Below are 27,259 nucleotides of genomic sequence, written 5' to 3' on the forward strand. Positions count from 1 at the left end.
ATCATTACTTCTTTACTCATGTACTCCATGCCCCTATTTATAAAATCCAAAATTTCATTGGCCTTTATGACTTAAACTGCCCATGCGCTTACTTTTTAAGGAATTATGTTTTTGAACCCCTAGATTTCTTTTTTCATCCACACCCTTTAGTGTTTACTCTGATTCCTTGTTTTTATTTTCAAAATGTATTACCTCAGACTTGCATTACATTGGATGTCTCACCTGTCTGCCCATTCTGTTAATGTCTTCCTGAAGTATTTTACAGTTCTGTGTCTGTCTCACACACACACACACACACACACATTCCTCCAGCCCCCCCCCCAAAAAAAACACCACTGCCTCTGAATACATAATTTGCAACCCATCCCCACTACCAACCTTATATCCGTGCTGCTACATTTCCTTTTATGCCAAATGCCTAAATTTTTGTGACCAGGTCTTCAGATGCCTTCTGAAAATCAGTGAAAGCCACATCTACTGCATTACCTTTATCTATCAAATTGGTTACTTCTTCAGAAAAAAAACAATTCCTTGTGGAATTTGCCAGCTGAGCGTATTTGTTCAAGCTGGTGGCTTCCTGCAGTTTGGCTGAGGAGTAGGTTTTGGGAGGGAGGTTAGGGTTAGGGGCTGTTAACAGGTCCCTGATCTTTATAATGTTAGACACCATCTGGTCGATCGTGGTTTTTGGAGGGGTCAGGATAGAAACAATTGGGTTGGTGGAGCTGAGGTAACAAGCAGTTATCACTGCTCAGGTTGTATCAAAACCAGGCTTTATTTCTGGTGGGTTTAACAGAGTGTGCTTCCACTATATTGCCAACCTTAGTTATGCTTAAAAAATTCATTATATAAACAATTATTTATACTAATGTGTTTAACAACTCATCAAGCAATGTGTTATGATTTGAAAAATATAATTTGTGCATATACCTGAGATCGTCACTTCAAATGTATAAAACTGACTTTTTTTCTTGAACATCCATGCAAGTACTCAAATTGATGATTGGACCATAAAATTATAAGGTCCATCCTAACTAGCTTCCCCTCTCCTATTTAGCATATATTTTTGAAGATAAAGTTACTTTCCTCACTTACGTTTTTGCCTGTCTTAAATGAGAATTTTATTAATGTATCCTTTAGGAACAAGGGATGGTGTAAGACAAGTAACTTAAAAAGCACATTGGAGGTAACAAAGTGAATCACTTTGAATTACTAATATTAACCCTACAAATTAACACTGGAATCATATACTGTAGTTGACATTCAAACCTCCCTAAAGCATTTAATTTTCAAAAATTAAATTTTCAAAGATTAAACTTTAGTGAGTTCTAAAACTGCTATTTGCCAACTATTGCATCTCCTAAAAGATGCTTTGGTTCAGCAAAACTGATGATTTGGTTTCATAAACCTTCCAGTTGAATGTAAATGATTTTTGTTTTTTTCAGATAAAGGGAACAGAACTGTTATTTCCACTTCAACACATATGGAGCATAAAGAGGTTTGTTCCAGTCTTGCTCTGCCAAAGAAATGCACGTAAAAACTTACTTGAGCAAAACAACTGGCTTATGGTTTATAATATTTTCAAACTACTTGCCTAGCATACTGTTTGGACATATAGAAATAATCATACAATATTAATTTGTTTTTGTCATTGTCTTGATTGCTCATTTTCAAAACTTAACTCTACAATCCTGAATTCAAAGAAATGCCAGTATGAAATGTGGTACTTCGTTATATTGAACATGATTTTTGCATTCTTATTGATGTGAATTGCACAATTATTCATTTGTTTCTTGTTTTATGTACCTTCGGTCCTTCCTTGGAGAGTTTGCACAGATTTTGGGTCACACGTTACATCATTCTAATGCTCCTTATGTGTGGCCTCTCGTGCTGTATATAGTGTTCCCTCTTCAATTCTTTATTTTCCCATTATAGACATTATTTTCTTTCCAGGCTGGTCCTGTGAGTGCATTACATTTTTTTTAGGTTGCTGTGGGTGCCATTTATTTTTAATATATTGTTTTCCCTCCTCTCTCTTTCTCGCTCTTTGGTTTTCTCTCACTCGCTCAAATTTGTGGGAAATAAGACCAGAAACGTTAAGGCATAGAAGCATATTAATTGTCATGGTCCTTTCAGTTAACCTGTCTACATTATTGTTGTGTTCCAGTTTCATTTTGTTTCTGGTTCTTGGAGATAGCAAGTAATCTTTTATAATGTTTCTATTTTATTAAAAGAAAAGTCTGTTCCAAGAGTTGAAGGAAGAGGAATCTGTACTTCCTTAAGTAGGAAAAGCAAGAATGTAAACCATGAAGGTAGCTTATCTAGTAGATTGGCTTTGTTTTGGATTTGAAGTACAAGTGCACAAGGATTGAAGGTGGCAGGTAACAAAGCCCTGCCAAATTTGTAAATTGTAATTTTGATCAGGGTCTCAAATACATAAATAGTGGAGGACCAGGTCCATTTTTCTTTCTTACTCTTTCTGTTTAGGATGGAATGCAGGGTTTCACTGCATTGTAGAATCGTGTTTCTTTATGGCAAAGATTGAGGCTCATCTAGAAAAGCTAGTCAGATGCCTGTAGTTGTAGTATTTGGTGAAACTTTCAAAACAGACTTGCATCCCACCTGGTCAAGGGAAAATACCTAGCAAGGCAAATGCTATTTAATGTGAGAAAACCAAATTGAACAAACTATCTCCCTATTCTTTAACAAAATCAGAATTGGCTGAATACAAGGATTGAAACATAAAATTTGAAACGTTCCCAAGCAGGGAACTACATTTTTCTCCCCCTCTGTCATGCCACTCAAGGAAAGGGGTACTACTTTGGAAGAGTCAACCCAGGGCATATGTTAAAGAAAGATAAATTAAATACAGGTCAAATGTAACCATTGTTATATATGGTGTGACTTTGGCAACTGATTGTAATTGCCGGTAGCTATATTATTTATTTGAAGTAACCCAACTGCAATCATGGATACAGATTTCCCTAAAATGCACATTTGAAATTTCTTTGCTTTGTTGTAAATGCATTCCACTTGAAGTCAAAACTTACTGTCTGTTTATTTTGGAGGATGGAGACTTCCTCTTTATTACTGATGTCATGAGTAGAAAATAATAAAAAATCCATTCATTACCTGTTCTAAGTAGTAACTGCCACAGACTTGGCTGGTTTGTGCACTCTCTTGGTTTTTGCATTTGGGAAAAAAAAATCAGATGGAGCTTTTGTAGTGGAATAGTATAGCCAGAAGTAGCATGGTGACACTTTCACATATGTCTGTTGGTGTTTCCAGTAGCAGAAATTAAGTCAGTAATAATTAACTGACCATGAACAGTCCTTATTCATAAAATTACTTTTCTGTATATCAATATGTCTACCACTTCCTTGCAGAACTTTATGGTTGAGAAAAGGGATTAATGATAACTTCAAGTTTAGATAGCTTCAGTTGGAAGAAAAACTAGAGGAAGTGTATCATTATAGATAAAAGGAGGATGTCACAACATGTGATCTGGAGCACTTGTTAAAGTAACTGAAGAATTTCCCGTGTTGGATATAGAAGCTTGTTATTTATTTTGCCTGTCACAAGTTTCTGTCCTCCGTAATAGAAACCTTGGTAACACTGTAACCTAATTGAATTCTAAAAGGATTCTTCTCTCTGTTCCCAGTCTTGAGACTTGAAGCTGTGTTCCTTGAAAGTCCCAAGACAGCATACTGAGCCATCCTCATCAACTGTAATGAATTTTCATATTCCACATCAAGATCTGGAACTTTCCCATTCTTTGCGTGACTCACTTGTGTGTACTCCTGAGAATCCTAGGTTCATTTCTTGACAGGCAGAATAGTTGATCTCTGTTCTGTTGATGGCTTTAGTTTGACGGTGCATCATATTGGACACCGAGAAAAATTGTCCTCATTAAAAGGAGTTCAAGAACACTAATGTTTTGATGTTTGGGTTGGACTACATGGAAATTTTTGTGAAATATTCTCACCCATGATACTTTGTCTAGAATTTCAGATTTATTTTACTTCGCCTCCTCCATGTAGAATAGTGTTTTAGATATCATTGATCCATGCTGACTTCTGAGATGCAGGCTTAACTTTTTAAAAATATGGATGACCCGACAGGTTTAATTTTTTAAAAATCCATTGGTTCATATTAATTATTTTGCAATTAAGCATTTGTAAGCCTAAATTTAGTTGTTCCTTTTTTGTTTAAAGGCCTCCAGTCAAAAATCGAAGTCATCGGGAACATCCCGTTCAAGAAGGTTAGTATTTTACGAGCATAGTTCTTAAGGCAGTGTGGTGCCAAATAGTAGTGGGCAACTGGATTCATTTCCTCAATTCCAGTCAGTTCCCAAGCTCAGCTGCACTGCTGTGGAGTGGTGCTACCATTTTGGGATAGTTATGGCCAGGCTGCTACTACATGTCTCCTAGAGTTTGGCTGAAGACCAGTATTTGAGAAGTCTGGAAGCATGTTGTCCGTTGTAGGGTGTGGTCCTGCATGAACTGTAAGAGGGGAAACGGGGAGATTTAAAAAACAAACTTTGTTATTTCCTATTACGTTTCCCTTTTTTTTGTTAAATGATAAGACGAAAAGCAGAGTATGCAAGAGTTTTTTGATCGTTAAGTGCTTTACTTCCTGGTTACTGAATGGTGGTAGATGTTTAAGTAAATATATACATGTAAAGGACCCTTGCCTGCATTGAGTGTATGAAAGGTGTTTTCTACTAAAATTAGTCATGTGGCTAAAATGGTGTCAACAATTTCTATTGGATGACACTGTGCTAGAAAAAAGTGAAGCCCCAAACTTTCATCTTTGCATGAAAAATTGTCACTCCCTGCATTAACCATGTATACTATCTGTATGATGGTAATGGGTTGACACCCTTTGCAGGTAAACAATTTTCTGGCTACGTCACCTGGTTCTTTTAGTGCTTGCTGTGAACCAACCTGGATCTGGCCAAGACTCTGCCAGCTCCAGCCATTACACTTTTCCTGGGTATTCCATATACTGAACATTATACATGAATTGGTGAATGTATGAGAGGGTGGTAAAAGAGAGGTGGACTAAAGGACGAGCTCTTCACAATATCTGTGGTAGTTGAGCTCAACGTGGTGAAATACTTATAGAAACGATCAGTCAATTTGGTATTTCCTAAATGCCCTTGTTCATAAGTCTTCTCGCCAGATGAGGCCAACTATATTGACCAGTTGCTTGGTTTTATAACACTTGTATGCTTTAGGCCCCAACCAAGGGTACTCTTGCCATTGAGGCAGTATAAGTGGATTGAGCTGCTGCTTAACCTGGGAGGCTTTCATTGCTCATAATTTAGAGAAATCTGGCAATTGATGGAGCAGGATATTTTTCTTGCTCCTTTTTTGCATCAGTTTCTCCCTATCCCCTCCTTCTGAAGGCATTGAATCTTTCCATGGGTGTTGGTATCCTTTGATACCTTGCCATGGTGGCCATCTCCGTGTGATCCTAGATTGAGTTTTCAAACTTACTATCAGTGACTGTGCGTGAGCCGCACTGACCAGGAAGGTACGACGCTCAACTCTCCGTCTGCTGAGATCATTGATCTTGACCATAGTGGTGATAGGAGTACTACAGTCATTCCCAATGACTTAAGTTAAAGAAAGAAAAATCTTCCATTCTTGCTGGAAGTGCAGGTTGCATGGATAGTTAGGGAAAAGATTCGGCTCAGCTGTGATGCCCCCCTGACTTGATAGCCTACCAGCACTCATTATTCAAGCTGACGCATGAATAATGACGCTTTTGAGATCCTGGAAAGTTTGAATTTTGTGGAACTGTGCTGTGGCAATTCGTCACTGCTGAGAGAAAAAGAGCTGAGGGATTAAAATTGTGGGTCAGTATTCACAAGTTATTCAACTGCGGGTGGAGGCATCACAGCGAAACCTGATCATGTCGATACCCGACATCCACGTGTGTACACTTCAGCAGATGCTGCTAAACAGCAGTGAGGAGTGGCACTGAGTAGCTCCCCTAACATCGCCCCAGCTCATAGCACAGATCCGGGGTTGAACCTGGGATTTCCCTGATCTTTGCTTATCAGCTACTAATTAGCTTAACCAGCTGAACCATTGGCAGACTTTCCGTACAGAAATAGCTTATGATCTGCTGAGATGTTTCAGGATGTCTAGGCTAAGGGAGGTTGAATTATCCTGTAATGGAGTGAGGGAGGGGAGCTGGAAGGGAAGAGGGGGAAGGGATATTAGGGAAAGGATCCGACTCAGCTATGATTTCTCCACTGACAGTCTACGAGCATTAATATATGGGCACTGGAGACTGTCCATCAGCATTAAGTGGTTCATCTTTCAAGGAGACTTCCTCAAAATTCACAGTCATTGACCTCTGGCCATGCCTATTAGCTTCTTTGAAGGACACAAAATAAGGTGACTGCTTTGTGCTTTAGAGTTTGGAAAGTGAATTCTGGACAAAAGGTTAAGCTTAAAGTTGACCTAGTCCTCAGAATTTTGAAAAATGCTTAAGGAGTTCATCCTATTGACCATCTTAGGAATTTTCTTTTGCTGGCTTGGCTGTATATCCAATTTATTTTTAGTGTTTTCATATTACTGCACAAAGACTTCCAGCTAACTTGTTTGGAATCAGGATGGATACATGTTGGTCTTGACTTTTAACTGACTTTGACTCCCATTGTATTCTTATGCCTTGGTGACTGCAGTCTGCATTGGAAATTTTTCTTCACTTATTTTTAGGAACCTAGGTCATCTTACCAGGAGCTGAGCTGCACACATGCTTTGATATCAGGGTAGCTAGTGTGGCTTTCTTTTGCTTTCTGTTCCCTTTCTTCTCTCCTTGCCTACCTCTTTTCTCACCCCCATTCATGATCGGTTTTAAAACCCATGGGGGAAATCACAGAATGCAGATCACAAGCGATTTAAGATTTTTGATGAGAGCCAAAGTATAGGTGCAAACTGCAAGTAGAAGAAAAACTCTACACTTTAGTGTTCACAGAAGAATGAAGCATACATCAAAAACTACTTGTGGGTTGTTATCCTAATCTCTTTGGCTTAATGCTATAAATGTGATATGAATAAAGCCCTATTCCCCAGTCATCAATTTCACATTTCTATCTTCTGTATTAGGTTTGAAATGTCTGATCACTGATCATTTGGGATACTGTTACAGAGACAGTGAAGTTCAATTTTTGAGATTCTGGGAATTTAATTGGTATTTTGGGGGTCACATTCTGCATACTATCTGTTTTATTATTAGCCCATTGGCTTATGGCAACTGAAAGTCAATTTTCATTTTTGCTACATGGGTTTACAGAACTTTCAAGTGTTTTAAGATGTAATTTTCTGCGATTTTGTCCATTCTCTCCCCACGTGCCAAAAACTGTATACGGTGGGTCTTGTTGAACTTCTCAACTTCAAGCCATCTACTTTCTGCCCAGTTCTAGTGCTGCTTGTAGCCAACTGATGGTGTGCAAAAAAAAGTGCAATTTTTCTAGGGATTCTGAAAGTTGTTTATGTCGTTGATAAACTAAAAGTGAATTTCGAATTCTATTTCCAAGAATGTGGCTTGAAAATAATAATAGCATCAAGTTCTCTTGATTTTGATGTTTTGAAGGTTGCCTGAGGGGAAATCTTTCTCTGTTGTAAAATACTTCCAAGGAGTGCTTGGTCCCCGATCAGGAGCAGTAATTCTGTTTTTTTTTTTCCCTACCCTTCTGCGGTACTAATGCAATTGTAGCACTCCAACTGCTGCCCTGACTCAGATTAGCTAATGTGAAGCTGACTGGTTATAGAATCTGGGACCATTTTGTTTGACTCAAGAGCAGACCACAAGATGCATTCACCTATTAAGCTATCGGCGGACCTCAAGGGCTATAGTTTAACTAACTCTACAAAAGAATACATGGGAACACTTGGTTTCCTTGCTACGCAAGCAACTAGATAATCAAAACCTTGTATTGAGGGTCATGCCGCTTCTCTTCACGTAGAAATGCTTTCTTCCTTTTCCATTGAGTTATTACTTTCCAGGGTAGTTTTCTCTAGGAGTTAATATGCTGGGAAAGGGAGTTTATAGCATAATGATGGTTCTCAACTAGGAGGACATCTGAACAAAAACTTTCCTGTGGGACTTTGCTTAAGAAAATACTTGGGATATGTGAAGGACACTGCAATTTGAACAGTGGGAGCTTCTGCAGCTTGATGTCATCGTGCTACGGAATGGAATAGTTTTCCACTTGGGAAGCCCTGTGTCTGCATCAAGCACTTCGGGTAAAGAAAGCCCTGCTCTGCATCCAGCTACATTATAGTTAACATCAGAAAAGTACCCTGTATTGTACCAATGCAAAGTGGAAAAATTCACACTTCAGCCTCCTTTTTATAGTCTCTGCATAAGGTTACCAATCTAGTACAAGTTTGTGCAATTAATTTACGCACATGAACTGGATTGAGACAGCTTAATGTATTTCACTGAGGTCTTGCAGCTGACTTTTGGCTCATCGGTCTGAGTTGCATTCAGTCTTTGGTTTCAGATGGGAAAGTACAGTGTATCCCACTGTCATGCAGCCCTCAGATGTTAACTATTAATAAGAATTGGAAAACTTAAATCCCTCTCCCCAGGGTATTTAAAGACTAGCCCAATCTCAAGGATTTTGGAGGAAATTACAAGGTTATAATTTAATTGACTGGTTCACATTTCTTCAATCAAAAGATGTCACCTTGGGCTTTAAAATAGTCTGAATCCAGAGGTTCAGCTCTAGCTTTGAATTTCATTACAACCTGTACCCATGCCCCTTCCAAGATTACCAGATTTCTGTCTTTTACTGCTTTTTATGAAGATAGTGACTTAAGCCGGGGTTTACTTCTGCAAGCACTGGTAGCTCTCTGGTACTTCATATAAGTGGTCGTTCTTCACGTATGCGCCTAGACTGTGTTATTAGGCTACACAACCATAAGGGCTATAGTAACTGAGACCGATGTCCTCTCACAACTTCCTCGTTCATACGTATTCTAGCAGTTATCACTGAATAAAGATGGGAAAGCGAATCTTGTTTCGTTTAATTCCTATTCCCTTACCCTCACCCTCCTTAACCTGGGGACACTGAGCCAGTTATAGAGTCCCCGCCATCAACACTGGTACCTTTTGTGATCAGTATAACTCAGTACAGTACCACTGGCTCCTTTCAGATTCTTTTTTGAGTAGTGTTGAACAGTAACTTTATTGGAATGTTGATGTGTTACAATTTTATTAATACCTTAATGTGAAGAATATGGAGTTGACTCTTTTAATCTGCTTTTGATTGCTAGGATTTGCTACATGTTGTAAGACTATAAATGATTTTATCCAGTTTTAAGATGTGAATAACTTTGTCAGAATTTTGCATTTGAATTTCTAATGCCAAGAGTTTCAGCACCGTCCAATATAACACAAAGCCCTACATGTAAGGTCTCGGGCTTGATTCTAGGTTTGTCTTGAATTAAATAATCTTTGAGGCACTGCAATTAGCCTCTGATCCTTGGGCTAGGTAAGAGAAAATCAGCCAGAGTTCCTGCCTCTGAAATTGTGCATGAGTGCATGCATGTCAGATGAGAACAGGTTCAGCTTGGCTGTGATGTCCTTAATGGCACACTGTCTAAATTTACACAAGAAAAATAGCCATTTATGTGAGGTACTTGGAGAGCTACTGACATCAGTGAACTCAACAAGAGTCAGCATCTTCAAGGGTGTTGTAAAGAAAATTTTGAAGGGTGTGGGGGAGGGTGGAATTAGTAAAGAAAAACATTTCAGGTTTCTGGTGGTAGTTTAACTTAGCAGTTCCAATGTTTTCTGCAAAGTTATCACTAAACAAAGTGGCAGTGCCAAAATATAAAGTGGTGTCCTCTTTCCTGTGACCCATGGTGCTGTCATACTGCTGCTACGATGAAAAATTTTACAAACCTTGAACACTTAATTTTGTTTTGATTGTAGGAAACCCTCATTTGTGACAAAACACATTGTGTCAGATGATGAGATGTCGAATGAGAATATTTCTGATTGCAAAAAACTAACTTCAAAGACTAAGGACACAAACGATTTAGATGTGAATAGTCTGCCCAAAGGTAGGTCATGCAAAGAATTTTACTTCTATACATTTCTTTTAAATGTTTAGGATATATTGCAACTGAATATGGATCTACATTTCTGTAATCAGTATCAGCTAATTTCAGTACATAACATGTTAGCTGTTCAATAAATGAAGGCTGCTTGGAATATATGGTGCTGAAAGTTGTAGAACCCTGCAAATTCATTATTCTCTTTGCTCCTTACAGTACTCTGTAAAATGCAATGTAATGTTGAAATGATGGAAAATACTTTTGAGAACAAGTTCATAGATTTTTACCTAAATATTCTTCTAATGTATGACTTTTAAAAAAAATTTAAAGTGAGCCAAATTGGGAGCACTAATCTCTGCTGTGGGGTAGTGCCATGCAATTTCCCCTTGTGCTAAGGTCCTGGTTTTATGATGCCACATGGAGACTTGAAGGTCAGCCTGTTCACACGGAGGCAGGGAACATCAAAAGGATAGTCCAATGTGGGTTCCTTATGTCCTGCTGTATGGAGCTGGTTCAGTGCAGCACTGACATCTGCCTAGGAATAAGTAACCAACTCCTTCAGTCTCCTGAATACTTTAGCTTTTTTTAAAAGAAAAGAATGTAACACTAGATTTTGTATTTTTTGTAAACAATTAAGATTTGTTTTACATATATAATTTTTTAAAAATGGCCTCACCTTTTTTAGGCACTGTAGTTGTACAGCCCGAACCAGTATGGAATGAGGACAAAGATAACTTTCGAGGTCCTGAATTTAGAAGCAGAAATTCAAAGAACAAAATGGAAACATCTAAGAAACGTGGAGGTAGGCAAATTACTCTGCATTTGTTAACTGACCAAACTCCTAATGGTCGTGCAAAATTTCTCAGAGCGATTGACTATTTGTTAAATTTATTGAAATTACTTTGAGTCTTATCAGGATTGTGGTGAAGGTGATTTGTGAGAAGAAAAATAAGTTTTTTTTTAAAAATCATGTAAAGTAGAAAAACAAGAGCTATAAAAACTAGAGTAAAAATATTAGAACCTATGCATTTGGGTGTGGGCAAGAAAGTTGTATAACTTGGAGCTATGTATGCAACTTGGAGCTCTGAAAAATGAGATGTGTATAATATTGATTCTCTAGTTGTTTCTACTTGGTCTCTGCTGCCTCCTTTGGTTAAAGAACTGAGTTTGTCTTAAGACAAAGGCTTGTATACAAAAAAGTGGAGGAAATGCATCAGATCAAATTGGCTGTGGGTGGATAGCTCCTCACTTCTTCCTCCCCTCTTTTTCTTCTGGACTACAGAGTGTTTATTTATGTGGCGAAGGCACTACAATAATGGTGAGAAACACAGTTCCTTTGGCAAGTAATCTGATGGTTTTTTTTCTTGCATGGAAAATGGTAGTCTTGCATTGATTTCACCGAGATGCTATAGTGTAATCCAGACACTAATTATTTAGTGATGCCTAATTTTGGCATTACTGGACTTGTTAAACCTTGCTTAACCTAATAAAGTGTCTAAATTTAATCAACAAAGGAAATGGTTATTCCATTTTTTTAAAACTTTGGTTGCGTGTCAATTTCATTGTATAGATATAAAAATAATCCTACGTACGCTGTTATCTAAACTTGTATGTTTGTTATCTTTGGGATACATTGGGGATGAAATTGATCGACACCAGTGGTGCAAAATGGGCCAATAGTGAATCAGTAGCCTGTTTTACGCCGCGCCCGATTTTTCTTTTCCATTGAAGTCAATAGAAAAGAAAATTGGGAGTGTTATAAAATAAGCTGCTGATTTGCTATCAACCTATTTTGCGCTACTGACATGGCCAATTTCACCACCATTATTCCTAAAGTTTCGAATAGATTAATTGAATGCATTTTGAATTATCATCTTGCAGTTAAATCTCTGGGTAATGTTAACTAATTTTAAGGGAAGGCCCCCAACATGGCATATAGAGGCAACGTTGGGTGGTGGTCCAATATCCTCATTCCCAAATTCTTTAGGGACTTCGTCTCCAGTAATTTTCCTTACTAATGACCATGAGAAACCAAGGCCCATAGTGCAGGCATCACCAAGGTTGAAGAGGTTTTTTTATGAGGGGAATCAGGAAGTAATGATTCAGGTCGGCAAGCTTACATTTTAAAGAGCTAAAAGCTCTAGGAGGAAGGAAAGACTAAGGCAGGTAAATAATTTCTGTTTTGAGGTCCTGGGAAAGGGTGAATTAAAGTAGGAGGCTATATGACAAGTCATGATTTCAACATCAAGCATCTAGAAAGGAGCAAGTGTGTGCAGAATGGTATATTTTGGAACAGAGATGGAACCTGAGGTAAATTCAGAGAAGCACTGACCATAGTATTGATAAATAAGAGATTTTGATGAGGGATAGAAAAGAGAAAGTGTGTGAGTGGGGGGATTTACAGGTTGGAAGTGAGAGGAATTGTCCACCTGACGAGCTTTTTCTTGTATCCTGTCCAGGAATGTGTTGAGATGCAGTATGGGAGCAGTATTTTAGATCTGGGCTTTATAGAAGAGTTGGGGAGAAAAGTAAGTGCTTTGACTCACGAGGAAATCGAGAAGCACCTATCAGTTAGAGGGATTTGAGGAAACTAGATAGCCCGGGCATAGATTTGATGGAAGGTCATATGATTAGTAATTGTGAACAGTTGCCAGCCTGTCAAAAGACTTTGGAGATGTCCAAGGCATTTACAGATGGTTTGCTAAAGTGTTCCAAGAGTAGAATTTGAAATGCATGGAATGGCTATACCAAAAGCTATAATAGTCAACACCAATCAGGCTCAAACTTTCCAAATCATGGATAATTTGAAAATTAACAGCAGCTTTTTGCAGAACAAGGTGTTCTATTCGAAGGATGAGGAATAACATTGTGTAATGTCTTTATCATACACCGACATCTGATGAACAGACAGGGTACGTTGCTGCCTACAACATCTAGTGAAATAAATACAATATCACTGCAGTTTGTGATTTGGTTGCAGGCACTTGACATCTGTCATGACTAAGGGTGCTGATGGAAGTGAATACCATGTGAACTCCACTTGCATGTTTCAAGGATCTGACATGATACTGATAAACTGCTCAAGTTGTGGTCTCATTTGAATCCTTCAGACCTGTATTTTTTTTTATTCGTTCATGGGACGTGGGCGTCGCTGGCAAGGCCGGCATTTATTGCCCAAACCTAATTGCCCTTGAGAGGGTGGTGGTGAGCCGCCTTCTTGAACCGCTGCAGTCCGTGTGGTGACGGTTCTCCCACAGTGCCGTTAGGAAGCGAGTTCCAGGATTTTAACCCAGCGATGATGAAGGAACGGCGATATATTTCCAAGTCGGGATGGTGTGTGACTTGGAGGGGAACGTGCAGATGGTGTTGTTCCCATGTGCCTGCCGCTCTTGTCCTTTTTAGGTGGTAGAGGTCGCGGGTTAGGGAGGTGCTGTTGAAGAAGCCTTGGCGAGTTGCTACAGTGCATCCTGTGGATGGTACACACTGCAGCCACAGTGCGCTAGTGGTGAAGGGAGTGAATGTTTAGGGTGGTGGAAGGGGTGCCAATGAAGCGGGCTGCTTTATCTTGGATGGTATTGAGCTTCTTGAGTGTTGTTGGAGCTTCACTCATCCAAGCAAGTGGAGAGTATTGCATCACACTCCTGACTTGTGCCTTGCAGATGGTGGAAAGGCTTTGGGGAGTCAGGAGATGAGTCACTTGCTGCAGAATACCCAGCCTCTGACCTGCTCTTGTAGCCACAGTATTTATATGGCTGGTCCAGTTAAGTTTCTGGTCAATGGTGACCCCCAGGATGTTGATGGTGGGGGATTCGGCGATGGTAATGCTGTTGAATGTCATGGGGAGGTGGTTAGACCCTCGCTTGTTGGAGATGGTCATTGCCTGGCACTTGTCTGGCACGAATGTTACTTGCCACTTATCAGCTCAAGCCTGGATGTTGTCCAGGTCTTGCTGCATGTGGGCTCGGACTGCTTCATTATCTGAGGGGTTGCGAATGGAACTGAACACTGCGATCATCAGCGAACATCCCCATTTCTGACCTTATGATGGAGGGAAGGTCATTGATGAAGCAGCTGAAGATGGTTGGGCCTAGGACACTGCCCTGAGGAACTCCTGCAGCAATGTCCTGGGGCTGAGATGATTGGCCTCCAACAACCACTACCATCTTCCTTTGTGCTAGGTATGACTCCAGCCACTGGAGAATTTTCCCCCTGATTCCCATTGATTTCAATTTTACTAGGGCTCCTTGGTGCCACACTCAATCAAATGCTGCCTTGATGTCAAGGGCAGTCACTCTCACCTCACCCCTGGAATTCAGCTCTTTTGTCCATGTTTGGACCAAGGCTGTAATGAGGTCTGGAGCTGAATGGTCCTGGCGGAACCCAAACTGAGCATCGGTGAGTAGGTTATTGGTGAGTCAGTGCCGCTTGCTAGCACTGTCGATGACCCCTTCCGTCACTTTGCTGATGATTGAGAGTAGACTGATGGGGCGGTAATTGGCCGGATTGGATTTGTCCTGCTTTTTGTGGACAGGACATACCTGGGCAATTTTCCACATTATCAGGTAGATGCCAGTGTTGTAGCTGTACTGGAACAGTTGGCAAGAGGCGCAGCTGGTTCTGGAGCACAAGTCTTCAGCACTGCAGCCGGGATGTTGTCGGGGCCCATAGCCTTTGCTGTATCCAGTGCACTCAGGCGTTTCTTTATCACTTGGAGTGAATCGAATTTGCTGAAGACTGGCTTCTGTGATGGTGGGGATATCAGGAGGAGGCAGAGATGGATCATCCACTCGGCACTTCTGGCCGAAGATGGTTGCAAACGCTTCAGCCTTGTCTTTTGCACTCACGTGCTGGACTCCCCCATCATTGAGGATGGGGATGTTTACAGAGCCGCCTCCTCCCGTTGGTTGTTTAATTGTCCACCACCATTCGCGACTGGATGTGACAGGACTGCAGAGCTTTGATCTGATCCGTTGTTTGTGGAATCGCTTAGCTCTGTCTATAGCATGTTGCTTCCGCTATTTAGCATGCATTGTATTGAAAGTGAAAAATACCAAATTGATATTAAGTCATGTACTACTGATGTTTAGAGAGATAAAATAAATTTTATACACACTTGAAAACAGGATTACATAGAGGCTACCACACACAACAACAACTTGCATTTATATAGTGCCTTTAACGTAGTAAAACATCCCAAAGCGCTTGATGATTCAAGTGAGCCTGACTAACTTCATGTCACTCGTAATGAAGTGTGTCTGGTTTGGCCCACGAGTTGTGAAAATGTGATTTCTGTTTAAACAAATCGTTAAAATTGGGTGCCGGTTTTATAAATAGTGGAAAATTAAGGAAATTTAGACCCACCACATATTGATGTGCCTCATACAGCAGTTGTGCATTGCTTGGTTGTTATTCTAGCAGCTCAGTATGACATTAATAGTGGGGACATTATGAGGACGTGGAGGAAGATGGACCTAATGCTTCCAGTTGGTTTTTAAATAGAATCATAGAATCTTACAGCACAGGAGGTGACCATTCGGCCTGTTGTCCCTGTGCCGGCTCTTTGAAAGAGCTATCCAATTTAGTCCCACTCCCCAGCCTTTTCCTCATAACTGCAGATTAGTCCTCTTCAAGTACATGTTCAATTGCCTTTTGAACGTTCCTATGGAATCTGCCTTCCACTACCCTTTCAGGTGATGTGTTGCAGATGTTAATCCTTTGTGGAAAAAAATTCTCCTAATTTTCCCTCTAGTTCTTTTGCCAGTTATTTTAAATCTATGACCTTTGGTTACCAACTCACTTGCCAGAGAAAACAGTTTTTCCCTACTTGCTCTCTCAAAACTCCTCATAATTTTGAATACTTCTATCAGGTCTCCACTTAACCATCTCTGCTCTAAGGACAATCCCAGCTTTTTCAATCTCTCCACATAACTGAAGTCCTTCATCCCATGTATCATCCTGGTAAACCTCCTCTGTACCCTCTCCAAGGCCTTGACATCCTTCCTAATGTGTGGTGCCTGGAATTATACACAATTCCAGGCACCATACTTTAGGAAGGATGTCAAGGCCTTAGGCTGAGGCCTAACCAGTGATTTGTAAAGGTTTAGCATGACTTCCTTGTTTTTGTATTTAAGCACCTATTTACAAAGTCAAGTACCCCATATGCTTTCTTAACCACCTTATCAATTTGCCCTCCACCTTCAAAGATATGTGAATATGCATTCCAGGTCCCTTTGCTCTTGTACCCCCCTCAAAATAGTACCATTTAGATGATACTGCCTCTCCATGTTGTTCCTCCCAAAGTGCATCACTTCACACTCATCCACATTAAATTGCATCTGCCATGTCTCTGCCTATTTCAACAGTCTGCTATGTCCTCCTGAAGTCTGCTATTATCCTCCTCACTATTTATTACATTGCCAAGTTTTGTATCATCTGCAAACTTCAAAATTGTGCTTCCTATACCCAAGTCCAGGTCATTTTATATATAACAAGAAAAGCAATGGTCCTAAAACTGACCCCTGGGGGACCCCACTGGATACTTCTCTCCAGTCAGAAAAACATTCATTCACTAAAAACCTCTGCCTCCTATTCCTTAGCTAATTAAGTACCCAAGTTACCACTGCCCCTTTTAATCCCTTGTGTTTCTATTTTCCAAATATGTCTGTTATGTGGTACTTTATTAAATGCCTTTTGGAAGTCCATATATACATCTACTGCACTGCCTTCTCTGATAATTCATCAAAGAACTCAATCAGATTAGTCAGGCAGGGTTTGCCTTTAACAAATGCATGCTGGCTATCCCTTGTTAATCCAAGTTAGAATTAATTTTGTCCTTGACAATGGTCTCTAGTAGTTTTCCCACCACTGATATTAGACTGATTGGCTTGTAGTTACCAGGTTTATTGAAAGGAATTTAACATTTGCCACCCTCGTGTCTTCTGGCACCACTCCCATATCCAAGGAGGATTGAAATATTGTGGTTAGAGCTTCTGCTTTCCTCAGCAACCTAGGATGTATCCCATCTGGACCTGGTGACTTGTTAACTTTGAGTGATGCCAACCTATTTAGTATCTTCTTTCTATCTATTTTTATCCTATCCAATGTCTCTACTCCCTTCTCCTGTACTGCGACATTAACTTCACCCTCTTGTGAAGATAGATGCAAAGTACTCATTCAGTACCTCAGTCATGCCCTCTGCCTCCACAAGAAGACTTCCTTTTTTGTCCCTAATCGGCCCCACCATTCCATTAACTATCCTTTTACTTTTTATATGTTCAGAAAAGATTTTTGGGTTCCCTTTTATGTTACCCGCTAATCTTTTCTCATATTCTCTCTTTGTCCTTCTTGTATTCCTTTTCAATTTCACCCTGTATTCTTTCTGGTTTTCTACTCTATTCTGTACCTGACATTTGTCATAAGCCTTTTTCTGTTTTATTTTAACCTATATTTCTTTTGTCATCCAGGGAGCTCTAGCTTTGGATGCCCTATCTTTCCTCCTTTATGGGAATATGCTTGGTTTGTACCCGAACTATCTCTGTCTTGAAGGCCTGCCATTGCTCATTTACTGTTTTCTCGGCCAATCTTTGTTTCCAGTTCACCTGTGCTAGATTCCTTCTCAAATCATTGAAATTGGCTCTTTTCCAGTTGGGTATTTTCACCGTTGATTTTACTTCGTCCCTATCTGTAGTTACTTTAAACCCAATTATATTATGATCACTATTACCCAGAAATGTACTCCACCTACCCTTCTTTCCCCAGAACTAAATCCTGCACTGCTTCCTTCCTTCCACAAATATTGTGGTTGATATGACATCAATAGTTTGAAGTCACTTGGAAGCCATTTATGTAGGTTTATTGCATTGTAGATAATTGAATTGGAGGTTCAAATGTGGCTCGCAGTTTTTAATGGTTTTCATTCTCTTTAATATTTTGTATTTTTGCATGTTTAACTTTATTTCAGCATCTCTGTGTTCGTTTTCTTTTTGTCAACCCGTAGCTCAGTGGCAGCACTCTTGCACCTGAAGCATAAGATCAGGCGTCCTGAGATGGTGAAAGGCGTGACATAAATGCAGGTTCTTTCTTTAGTGTTGACTATTAAGAAATTTTGAATGGAGAAATGACAAAGCGATAGTGTGATGCATGGCCATCTGGCCCATCTTGTCACAGTCAAGAATTCTTAAGTGAAAAGGTGGTTTTGTTCTAGTGTCATTTGCATGTATTTCTATATACAATATGGGTTCCTAACCTGAATCTTCCAGTGACACATGCATCACTATTTTTAGTCTGAAGGGATTCACTCCATTGATAACAGCACAACTTAAGACACTTATCAGCATTGTGTGAACCCGAAGGAGCTTTATGATGGATATTTTTATTTTAGGTCAGAATTGATCCAGGCAAAGGGATATAATGTTTCTGCTGATTTGGGATAATAAGTGAATTGGCTTCTAACACTCTTCTTAACCTAAAGTGCACTGTACGCGAATAGATTGCATTAGAGTTCCAGTAGTGTATTTGAAATCTTATTTTCGCAACAATATGCAGCAATAAGCAAAGATACAGTTTAAAATTGCATTTTTTTTACCAGATGAGAATCTACATGGAATAGTCAGCTGCACTGCTTGTGGGCAGCAAGTAAACCATTTTCACAAGGATTCAGTCCAGCGGCATCCTGCACTGAAAGTTCTCATTTGTAAGGTATGAGCTGTTCTTATTCTGTTGAATTTATGCTGCTCCACTGAAATATCAGCAACTTGTATATGCTGCCGCTTGTGACATGATCAAGCATTTAAAGTGATGAGTCAACTGCCAAACTAAGCTGGGAGGTGGGGTGAGAGGAGGATGCTGATGATTTGAAGGTAACCAGAGGATGAGAGCAGGGCTGGAGCTAAGAAGCAGCAGCCACCATGCTGTAAACAATGATACCATTACGGTAAGCGTGGCTGGGCCAGAGATGGCAGGAGGGGGAAGGGAGAACAAGGAGGCAAAGGTTAATTATAAAAGCTAAAGAGCAAAGTTGATTAGAAGATGCAGGGAAAAAATTATTCAGCAGCAAGGGGTCCAAAGGCCCAGGGTAATGGAATCTGGTCAGAATGGGAGGCCCAAGCTCTAATAATTATTTATGACTTAAACAGGTTAAAAATCTGTAGTTGCAGGTCAATTTATAATTTAAAAAAAATTGCAAGTAGAGGTTAGTGGGTAGGAACTACCTGTATCCAGGAGGGAGGTTTCAGTGTTGGCTGCGTCCTAGGGCTAAGGAGGCTCTGAAGCTGTATAATGCTGATTGTGCTGGAGGGATCTGGAGCTTCTGAAACTCTTAATTGGGGGTGGAAGTAGACCTGGCTAAATCTGGAATGTGACTGCTAATGGCTACTCATTTAGCAGTGGAAAATCCTATAGAGGGGACACCTGGAAGCATGAAGGGAATGATTGCCAAAAGCTGGCCATCTAACATAGCGGCACTAGATAGGAGATGGTTGCCTGCCTCTAAAATGGAGCATGCAATGAATGTACTGGTTTTTTGAACATATATAGATATATGTTAATGAATCTCCCCAGGCTTTGTTCACAGTTAAATCAGTGAAAATAGTATACATTTTAAAGGTGCTTGTTGTAACATGGCTCTTTGAAGTAAGAACAAATAGGTGTTATGATTACCACGTTACACATTGATTCAATATACTTTGGGGCGTTACAGCATTACCAACTTAAGGATTTTAATATATATGATTTATATTTGTGTGTTACAGAAACCAGTTTAATGCACCCTTAGTGATTCCTAATGTATTTCTCCTATTTTACAGAATTGCCATAAGTACTATATGAGTGATGACATTAGCCGAGATGCAGATGGTATGGATGAGCAATGCAGGTGGGTGTTTTTTTTGTTCTTACCACTTTCTTGAATTCTCATTTCACTTATACATCCCTAATGTTTAAGCTGGCAGGATAGGATTGCTTGGGTGGTTTCTTGGTCCTCTATTATGCTAATTCAGTTAAAAAAAAAATTGGAAATAAAAAGCTGGTATCAGTAAAAGCATTGTAAAAACACAACTGGTTCACCAACAGTGCCATTAAAAACTACTGTTTTTGCATCTCCAAGCCCACAAAATTCAAATGGGACAAATAAATATAAGCTCAAATAAGACCAAGTTGCCTGAACTTTAAGGGTCAGATAACACTGGTTCAGGCTGCACCTGGTTCACAGGTCGTAGTTTAAACTTTTAGGTGATGCAATTCCTGGACTTTGAAGGGAGAAAAGAGTGAGGCAGTTGTAGATCTTGGCAAAAGAGCTAGAGCATGAAATGGAGTGTCATGTCTTAATTTCAGCATTGTGAGGAAGAGAATGTAGTGTAGAATTGCATGTATGCAACAAGGAAGGAAAGTTCATACAAGCACTCCCCCTGGTGCAGTAGTATTTGTAAAATGAGGGGAGGAAGAAAGATTACAAAAGATCGAGCTTGGCTTCTGCAATTGACTGATGGACTGCTTAGTGGACAGCAAACATTTTTTGTATCCTCTCCAGATGTGGGAGCAGTATTCAGATCTTGAATTTGTTAGGTTAACAAGTGCTTGGCATGAAAAGAGGAAGTTGAACTTGGAAGAAGCTTTAGCAATGGTGAGATATGGGAATTGATTTTGGGGTCAGAGGCGATAGACCAAGATTGTGAAAAATACCAGGCTACGGTTCGAGTAATCAAAAGCAAGACATTAGCTGCAAAGTGAAGAAAATGTTTGTCTTTAACATGAAAGAAACAAGGTTTTCATTGTCCCATCAAAGATCATGGAGGTTGAGATGTTGATTCAGCAATTGTGCAATAAGAGGAATGGATATGTGTGCTGAGACTATGTGGGCTTAAATGTTTAAAATATGATGTGAAATCAACAACAAAAGACTGGTTAGGATTCAATGATTAGTAGAGCAAGTCATTAATATGAACAAAGAATGCGGTGAGGGAAATGCTCTGGGAACCCCTTAATGGGAAAAAAAATATCAAAAGTTGAGTCATTAACTACAGCACAGGTGGAGAATTGGAAATGAAACAGATAGCAATGAAAATAGGTTTTGTAGGAGGAGATGTGTTCAGACCTGCACAGTTCCAGATCCATGGTATTATCTGAATTTTAGTGGTTAAAATGCTAGTGGAGATAACTTTCAATGTGTAATTGATTATATACTATTTGTGCTTTCATAACTTGCTGTACCAATCAAGTGTACTAATGCTTGAGACTCAAATAAATTTCAACTGGGCTGTGTGTTTGAAGCTAACAAGCCTGTCTTGTGGGCTTAGTGCAGTTCCAACCCATACACACCAGAAAGTCCCAGGTTTGATTGCTCATCTTAGTTGGGGATGCTGGGGATGTAGCCAAGATGGGGGGAAAAATCATCCTGGTTTTCCAATTTTAATTATTATCCATTTCCTCCTTCATGTTTGAACCTATAGAGCAAGCTTCAGCAGGTTTGACCACAAGGGCATCACAATCATCACTATAATACTTGTATTATAGTGATGATTGGGCTTGGCTGTGATGCCCTTGTGGTCAAACTTGCTGAAGCTTGCTGTCTAGGTTCAAACATGAAGGATGGTCACTTGTGTGTGCAGGGCTGCTGGGACTTAAGGAACCATGTCCCAACAAAAGTTAGTGTTTTCAAGAGAGGAGGGAAGAAAATTGGGGGGGTGGTGAAAGCAGGTATCCTGCCCAAAGTCATTCCAGCTAGATTAAAATCTACCTTTAGTTCTAAACCAGTAAAATGTGGAAGGATAATTTAAGAAGCCTTTAGTTTTAGAGGGGGAATCCCTATTTTGAGCTTGTGGGTAATTATAAAAACAATATGCTTAAATAACACTGACCTACAGGGAGCTAGGTGCAACTGTATCTCGGCACCCCACCCTCCGAACCAACAGCTCAAGTAAGAGAGAATAGGATGTTTTTAATGAGGCTTCAGTCTCTAAAGGCTTCATTGCTGAGTATATACAAGAAGAAAAAGTTAACAGGGGTACTGTGTACTTGAGCTGCATATGGATGACATGGGTATGATCCCCGAGCACACTGCCCTCCCTGTTGCAATTGTTGACTTTGGTTCTCTACTGAAGAAAACTTTATTTCAAGTGTCAGGTTTATTACTTCCCTGGTATGCAGCCTGTTTTCTTTTTCTGCTCTTCACATTTGTTGTTCTATATTGCAGATGGTGTGCAGAAGGTGGAAATCTGATTTGTTGTGATTTTTGTCACAATGCATTTTGCAAAAGCTGCATCTTGCGAAACCTGGGTAGGAAGGAACTATCCAATATTATGGATGAAAACAAAAAGTGGTACTGCTATGTGTGTAATCCAGAGCCTTTACTGGATTTGGTCACTGCTTGTGACAGTGTATTTGAGTGTCTTGATCAACTGTGGCAACAAAACAAAAAGAAGAAAGACTTTGATAAATTTAAATTGGACAGTGATAAATGCAAATCTCCAGGTCCTCATGACAGTGACAAGTCTGTAGACCACGAGTATAAAAATACTCGGAAAAGAATTTCCAATGAAGATTGTAATGGACAGGAAAAAGATGCAGGTTCATTAAAAGCTCTTTCTCCAGGCTCTGGAAATATTACATATTCTTATAAGGCATTAAAAGTACCAAAAGACATTCTGAAGAAGGCTCGCAAACTAATTGATACAACAGCCAACTTGAATATTAGTTTTGTTAATTTTTTAAAGCAAAAAGGCTTAAAGGAGTCTGAGCCTAATGTAAACATGAGACAGCTGAAAGCTTTTAAGTCTGTGCTCGGAGATCTAAAGAAAGTCCATCTTGCACTGGAAGAAGTTGTAGATAAAGAAATTCAAGACTTGGAAATGGAACAGAATAAGAAACCTACTGAATCATTGAAAGAGTGTGTTGACAAAGTTGAGGTACAGGATTCCAGTAACAATGAGAATTATTTATTACCCAGTGAGACAATTGCAGCAAACTCTGTTTCAGCTGAAGATGAATCTGATCAGATGGATGTATCAGCAGTTTCAAGTGAATCAGACAAGGTTGCTGAAGAACAACAAATCATGTCACCAGAACAAACAGATAAATTATTGCTGGATTCAAAAATGGTCAGCGCTGAAACTGACTGTGCATCAAATGATGATCAGTCGGTCAAAAATGAAGAAGCTGATGCTACTTGTGGAATTACAGGCATTGAACTAGAATCTGAGATGGCAGAAGCAACATTGCTTAACAATTTAGATGAAGCTCTGGACATGGGATCTGTTTCTTCGCTGACTGAAGGTCTGTTCGAGGCAACTGACTCGTTGCTACCAGATCTGGATGCAGCGGATAATTCTGCAAGTAACAGCACAGTGCTAGATACTGTGTCAGCTAAGGCACCTGCTGAAAGTCAGATTAATTCTGGAAAATCCTCAGAGCTTGACTCTGATTCCAGTATAAAATCTTCAGTGAAACGTGAACTTTTTATAAAATTGACCCCAGTTTCACTTAAGAGGTGTAAGAAAACTGTACAAGCTGCATGTAGGAAAACATTGGTCAAGAAGGGTAAACGAGGGGCTGAAGCTGAAGCTGAAGCAGTGGATGGGGCTGAAGCTGAAGCAGTGGATGGGGCTGAAGCTGAAGCAGTGGATGGGGCTGAAGCTGAAGCAGCGGATGGGGCTGATGCTGAAGCTGAAGCTGAAGCAGCGGATAATGGGAGTGACGCTGAAGCAGCGGATAATGGGAGTGACGCTGAAGCAGCGGATAATGGGAGTGACGCTGAAGCAGCGGATAATGGGAGTGACGCTGAAGCAGCGGATAATGGGAGTGACGCTGAAGCAGCGGATAATGGGAGTGACGCTGAAGCAGCGGATAATGGGAGTGACGCTGAAGCAGCGGATAATGGGAGTGACGCTGAAGCAGCGGATAATGGGAGTGACGCTGAAGCAGCGGATAATGGGAGTGACGCTGAAGCAGCGGATAATGGGAGTGACGCTGAAGCAGCGGATAATGGGAGTGACGCTGAAGCAGCGGATAATGGGAGTGACGCTGAAGCAGCGGATAATGGGAGTGACGCTGAAGCAGCGGATAATGGGAGTGACGCTGAAGCAGCGGATAATGGGAGTGACGCTGAAGCAGCGGATAATGGGAGTGACGCTGAAGCAGCGGATAATGGGAGTGACGCTGAAGCAGCGGATAATGGGAGTGACGCTGAAGCAGCGGATAATGGGAGTGACGCTGAAGCAGCGGATAATGGGAGTGACGCTGAAGCCAAAAGACATGCAGTGGAGTGTGATGCAGATAGTGACGACAATGATGCGGGAATTGGAGGCGGTGGCCATGATGATGCAGGGGATGGAGACAGTGTCAGTGCTGCACAGGATTCGGTTAAAGACAAAAAAATTGTGGAAAGACTTCAAAAGGGCAATGTAAAAATTTCAAAAAAGAGGAAGAAAAAAAAATCTGATCAAATAATTGAAGGCGACCTTGAAAATGATCCTACAAATGATGCATCAGTTCTGTCAGAGGACATTGATACCAGACGGTCACCTCGCATGAAAACTACACCTCTGAGGCGCCCTGGTGGTACAGGAATTGTGAGCTCCAGATCTGAAGAAGACACTGACGTTGCTGGTGGTAGTAAAAGACGTAGGAGATCGAAAAAGGAAATTAAAATTAAAGATAAAGAAAAAGACTCTTTGGGAAAAGTCAAGACTGGGCGATCAAAAACATCCAACAAAAATGTCAGGTCTGAGATTCAAGAATCTGATCTTGATAAGTCAGATACACCACATAAAACTGGTGTGCAAACTACCTCTGATTCTGATGAGATCCCTGAGGTACTGAAAAAGGCAGCAGTGAAGCATGAAAGTTCATCAGATGCAGATAACAAAGAGAGTGATTCATCCCAAAAAATTATTAAAAGGACAAGTCTATTTGGTTTGAGAAAGCGAATGCCACAGGCAAGTAACACTGATGGTCTTAAACGAAAAAGGAAAAGCTCATCCTCAAGCTCAGATTTTGGTGGAAAGGAGAGAAAAAGAACCAGTAAAAGAATTAATGTTGCTACCAAAAAAAGACAACATCGTTCAGACTCTTCCAACTATGACTCTGATCTAGAAAAGGAAATAAAGAACTTGAGTAAAATCAGCGCAGCTAAAAAATCATCTTCAAAGAAAGCGCGAAAACAGGTGATCGAGGAAGATGGGGATGGTTCATCCAAAGATGACGAGAAAGTCACAAATTCTGCTCAGAATAAAGCGACAAAATTAAAACGGAAGAAACGAGCTGTGGAAAAAAAGCATCACTCTTCATCTTCGTCAGGTGGAGATGAAGAAGCTGAACAAGTGGACAACCAGGATTTGCCTGGAGAAGGAAGCAGTGATGAACAAAAGATACAGCCCATCACAGAAAACATTGTGCTTGCTACAGGATCAGGTTTTTGCCAGTCATCAGGTAGGTGTACTTTTATTGTGTGATATTGTTCCTACATTTGTGTAGTTTTCGAACACCTTTTTCCGTAAGCAGATCATGTCTCTTACAAACTGAAATTGGAGTCTGTTTGTTAGCATAGCCCAGGTTTAACAATTGACCTCGAGTGTATGAAATTGCTGACTGAAGAACGTGCAGCATGCTATTACATTTCCTGTCACTTAGAAGGGGAAAGTATTCACAATGCTGGATCAAAGATCTATTCACAAATATAATGGCTCACCCTAGCAGAAACATGCCTCATTCGATAATTTGCAATATGTAGGGTTGAAATTAGGGTCTTAAATTTAAACAAAGCCAATTATGTAGGTATGAGGGGTGAGTTGGAAATGGCTATGGTAGGTTGGAAAATTAGATTAAAACATATGATGATGGATAAGCAATGGTGCACACTTAAAGAAATAATTCATAATTCTCAATGAATATACATTCCCTTGAGGAATACAAACTCCATGGGAAAAATGATCCAACTGTGGCTATTTAAGATAAGTTAAGGATACTATTAGATTAAGAGGTGTACAACGTTGCTTTAAAAAAAAGTAGTAAGCCTGAGGATTGGGAGGGTTTTAGAAATCGGCAAAGGATGACCATGAAATGGATAATAAGGGAGAAAATTGAATGAGAGTAAATTAGCAAGAAATATAAAAACAGATTGTAAGAGCTTCTACAAGTAAGTAAAAAGGAAGGGAGTAGCGAAAGTAAACATGGGTCTCTTAGAGGCAACGACAGGAGAAATTATAATGGGGAATGAGGAAATGGCAGAGATGTTAAACAAATAGTTTGTATCTGTCTTCACAGTAGAAGACACAAAAAACATACCGGAAATAGTGGGGAACCAATTGTCTAATGAGAGTGAGGAACTTAAAGTAATTAAGATTAGTAAAGAAAAATTACTAAAGAAATTAATGGGACTAAAAGCCGACAAATTCCCTGGACCTGATGGCCCACACCCTAGGGTTTTAAGAGGTGGCTGCAAAGATAGTGGATGCATTGGTTTTGATCTTCCAAAATTCCCTAGATTCTAGAACGGTCCCTGTGGATTGGAAAGTAGCAAATATAACCCCGCTATTCAAGAATGGAGGGAAAGAGAAAACTGAACCACAGGCCAGTTAGCCTGACATTAGTAGTTGGGAAAATACTAGAATCTATTATTAAGGAAGTAGCGACAGGGCACTTAGAAAATCATAATAGGCAGAGTCAACATAGTTTTACAAAAGGGAAATTGTGTTTGACAAATCCATTAGAGTTTTTTTGAGGGTGTAACTAACAGGATAGATAAGTGGACGTAGTATATTTGGATTTTCAAAAGACATTTGATAAGGTGCCACACGAGTTTGTTGCACAAGATTAGGGCTCATGGGATTTGGGTAACATATTAGCATGGATTGAGGGTTGGTTAACGGACAGAAAACAGAATAGGAATAAACGGGTCATTTTTGGGTTGGCAGTTTGTAACTAGTGGGGTGCCACAAGGATCAGTGCTTGGGCCTCAGCTGTTTACAATAAAAATCAATGACTTGGATGAGGACAAATGTAAGGAATCTTACAACACCTGACGAAGGGGATAATCTCCGAAAGCTTGTGATTTTAAAATAAAATTGTTGGACTATAACCTGGTGTTGTAAGATTCCTTACATTGGATGAGGAGACCAAGTGTAATGTATCCAAGTTTGCTGACATTGCAAAGCTAGGTGGGGAAATAAGCTGAGAGGAGGACGCAA

At 40.0% G+C, this 27,259-nt stretch overlaps 1 protein-coding gene across 8 annotated transcripts in view; it reads left to right on the forward strand.

Moving 5' to 3' along the window:
- The window catches only part of atrx (ATRX chromatin remodeler), a 177,020-nt gene that overhangs the window by 21,898 nt on the left and 127,863 nt on the right, over nucleotides 1–27,259 (forward strand). For 5 of the 8 annotated variants that reach the window (XM_067997179.1, XM_067997178.1, XM_067997175.1 and 2 more), the window contains 8 exons: nucleotides 1,443–1,495; nucleotides 4,212–4,258; nucleotides 9,958–10,088; nucleotides 10,768–10,884; nucleotides 11,365–11,400; nucleotides 18,670–18,779; nucleotides 19,886–19,953; nucleotides 22,270–25,502. In XM_067997179.1, the coding sequence (XP_067853280.1) occupies nucleotides 1,481–1,495; nucleotides 4,212–4,258; nucleotides 9,958–10,088; nucleotides 10,768–10,884; nucleotides 11,365–11,400; nucleotides 18,670–18,779; nucleotides 19,886–19,953; nucleotides 22,270–25,502 (3,757 nt within the window). In that variant the 5' untranslated portion in view covers nucleotides 1,443–1,480. Of the gene's footprint in view, nucleotides 1–1,442; nucleotides 1,496–4,211; nucleotides 4,259–9,957; nucleotides 10,089–10,767; nucleotides 10,885–11,364; nucleotides 11,401–18,669; nucleotides 18,780–19,885; nucleotides 19,954–22,269; nucleotides 25,503–27,259 lie in introns of those variants that run through there. The other 3 variants (XM_067997177.1, XM_067997182.1, XM_067997181.1) reach the window with 2 other exon arrangements.

The sequence above is a fragment of the Heptranchias perlo genome, chromosome 15 (genome assembly GCF_035084215.1).
Source record: "Heptranchias perlo isolate sHepPer1 chromosome 15, sHepPer1.hap1, whole genome shotgun sequence".
NCBI lineage: Eukaryota > Metazoa > Chordata > Chondrichthyes > Hexanchiformes > Hexanchidae > Heptranchias > Heptranchias perlo.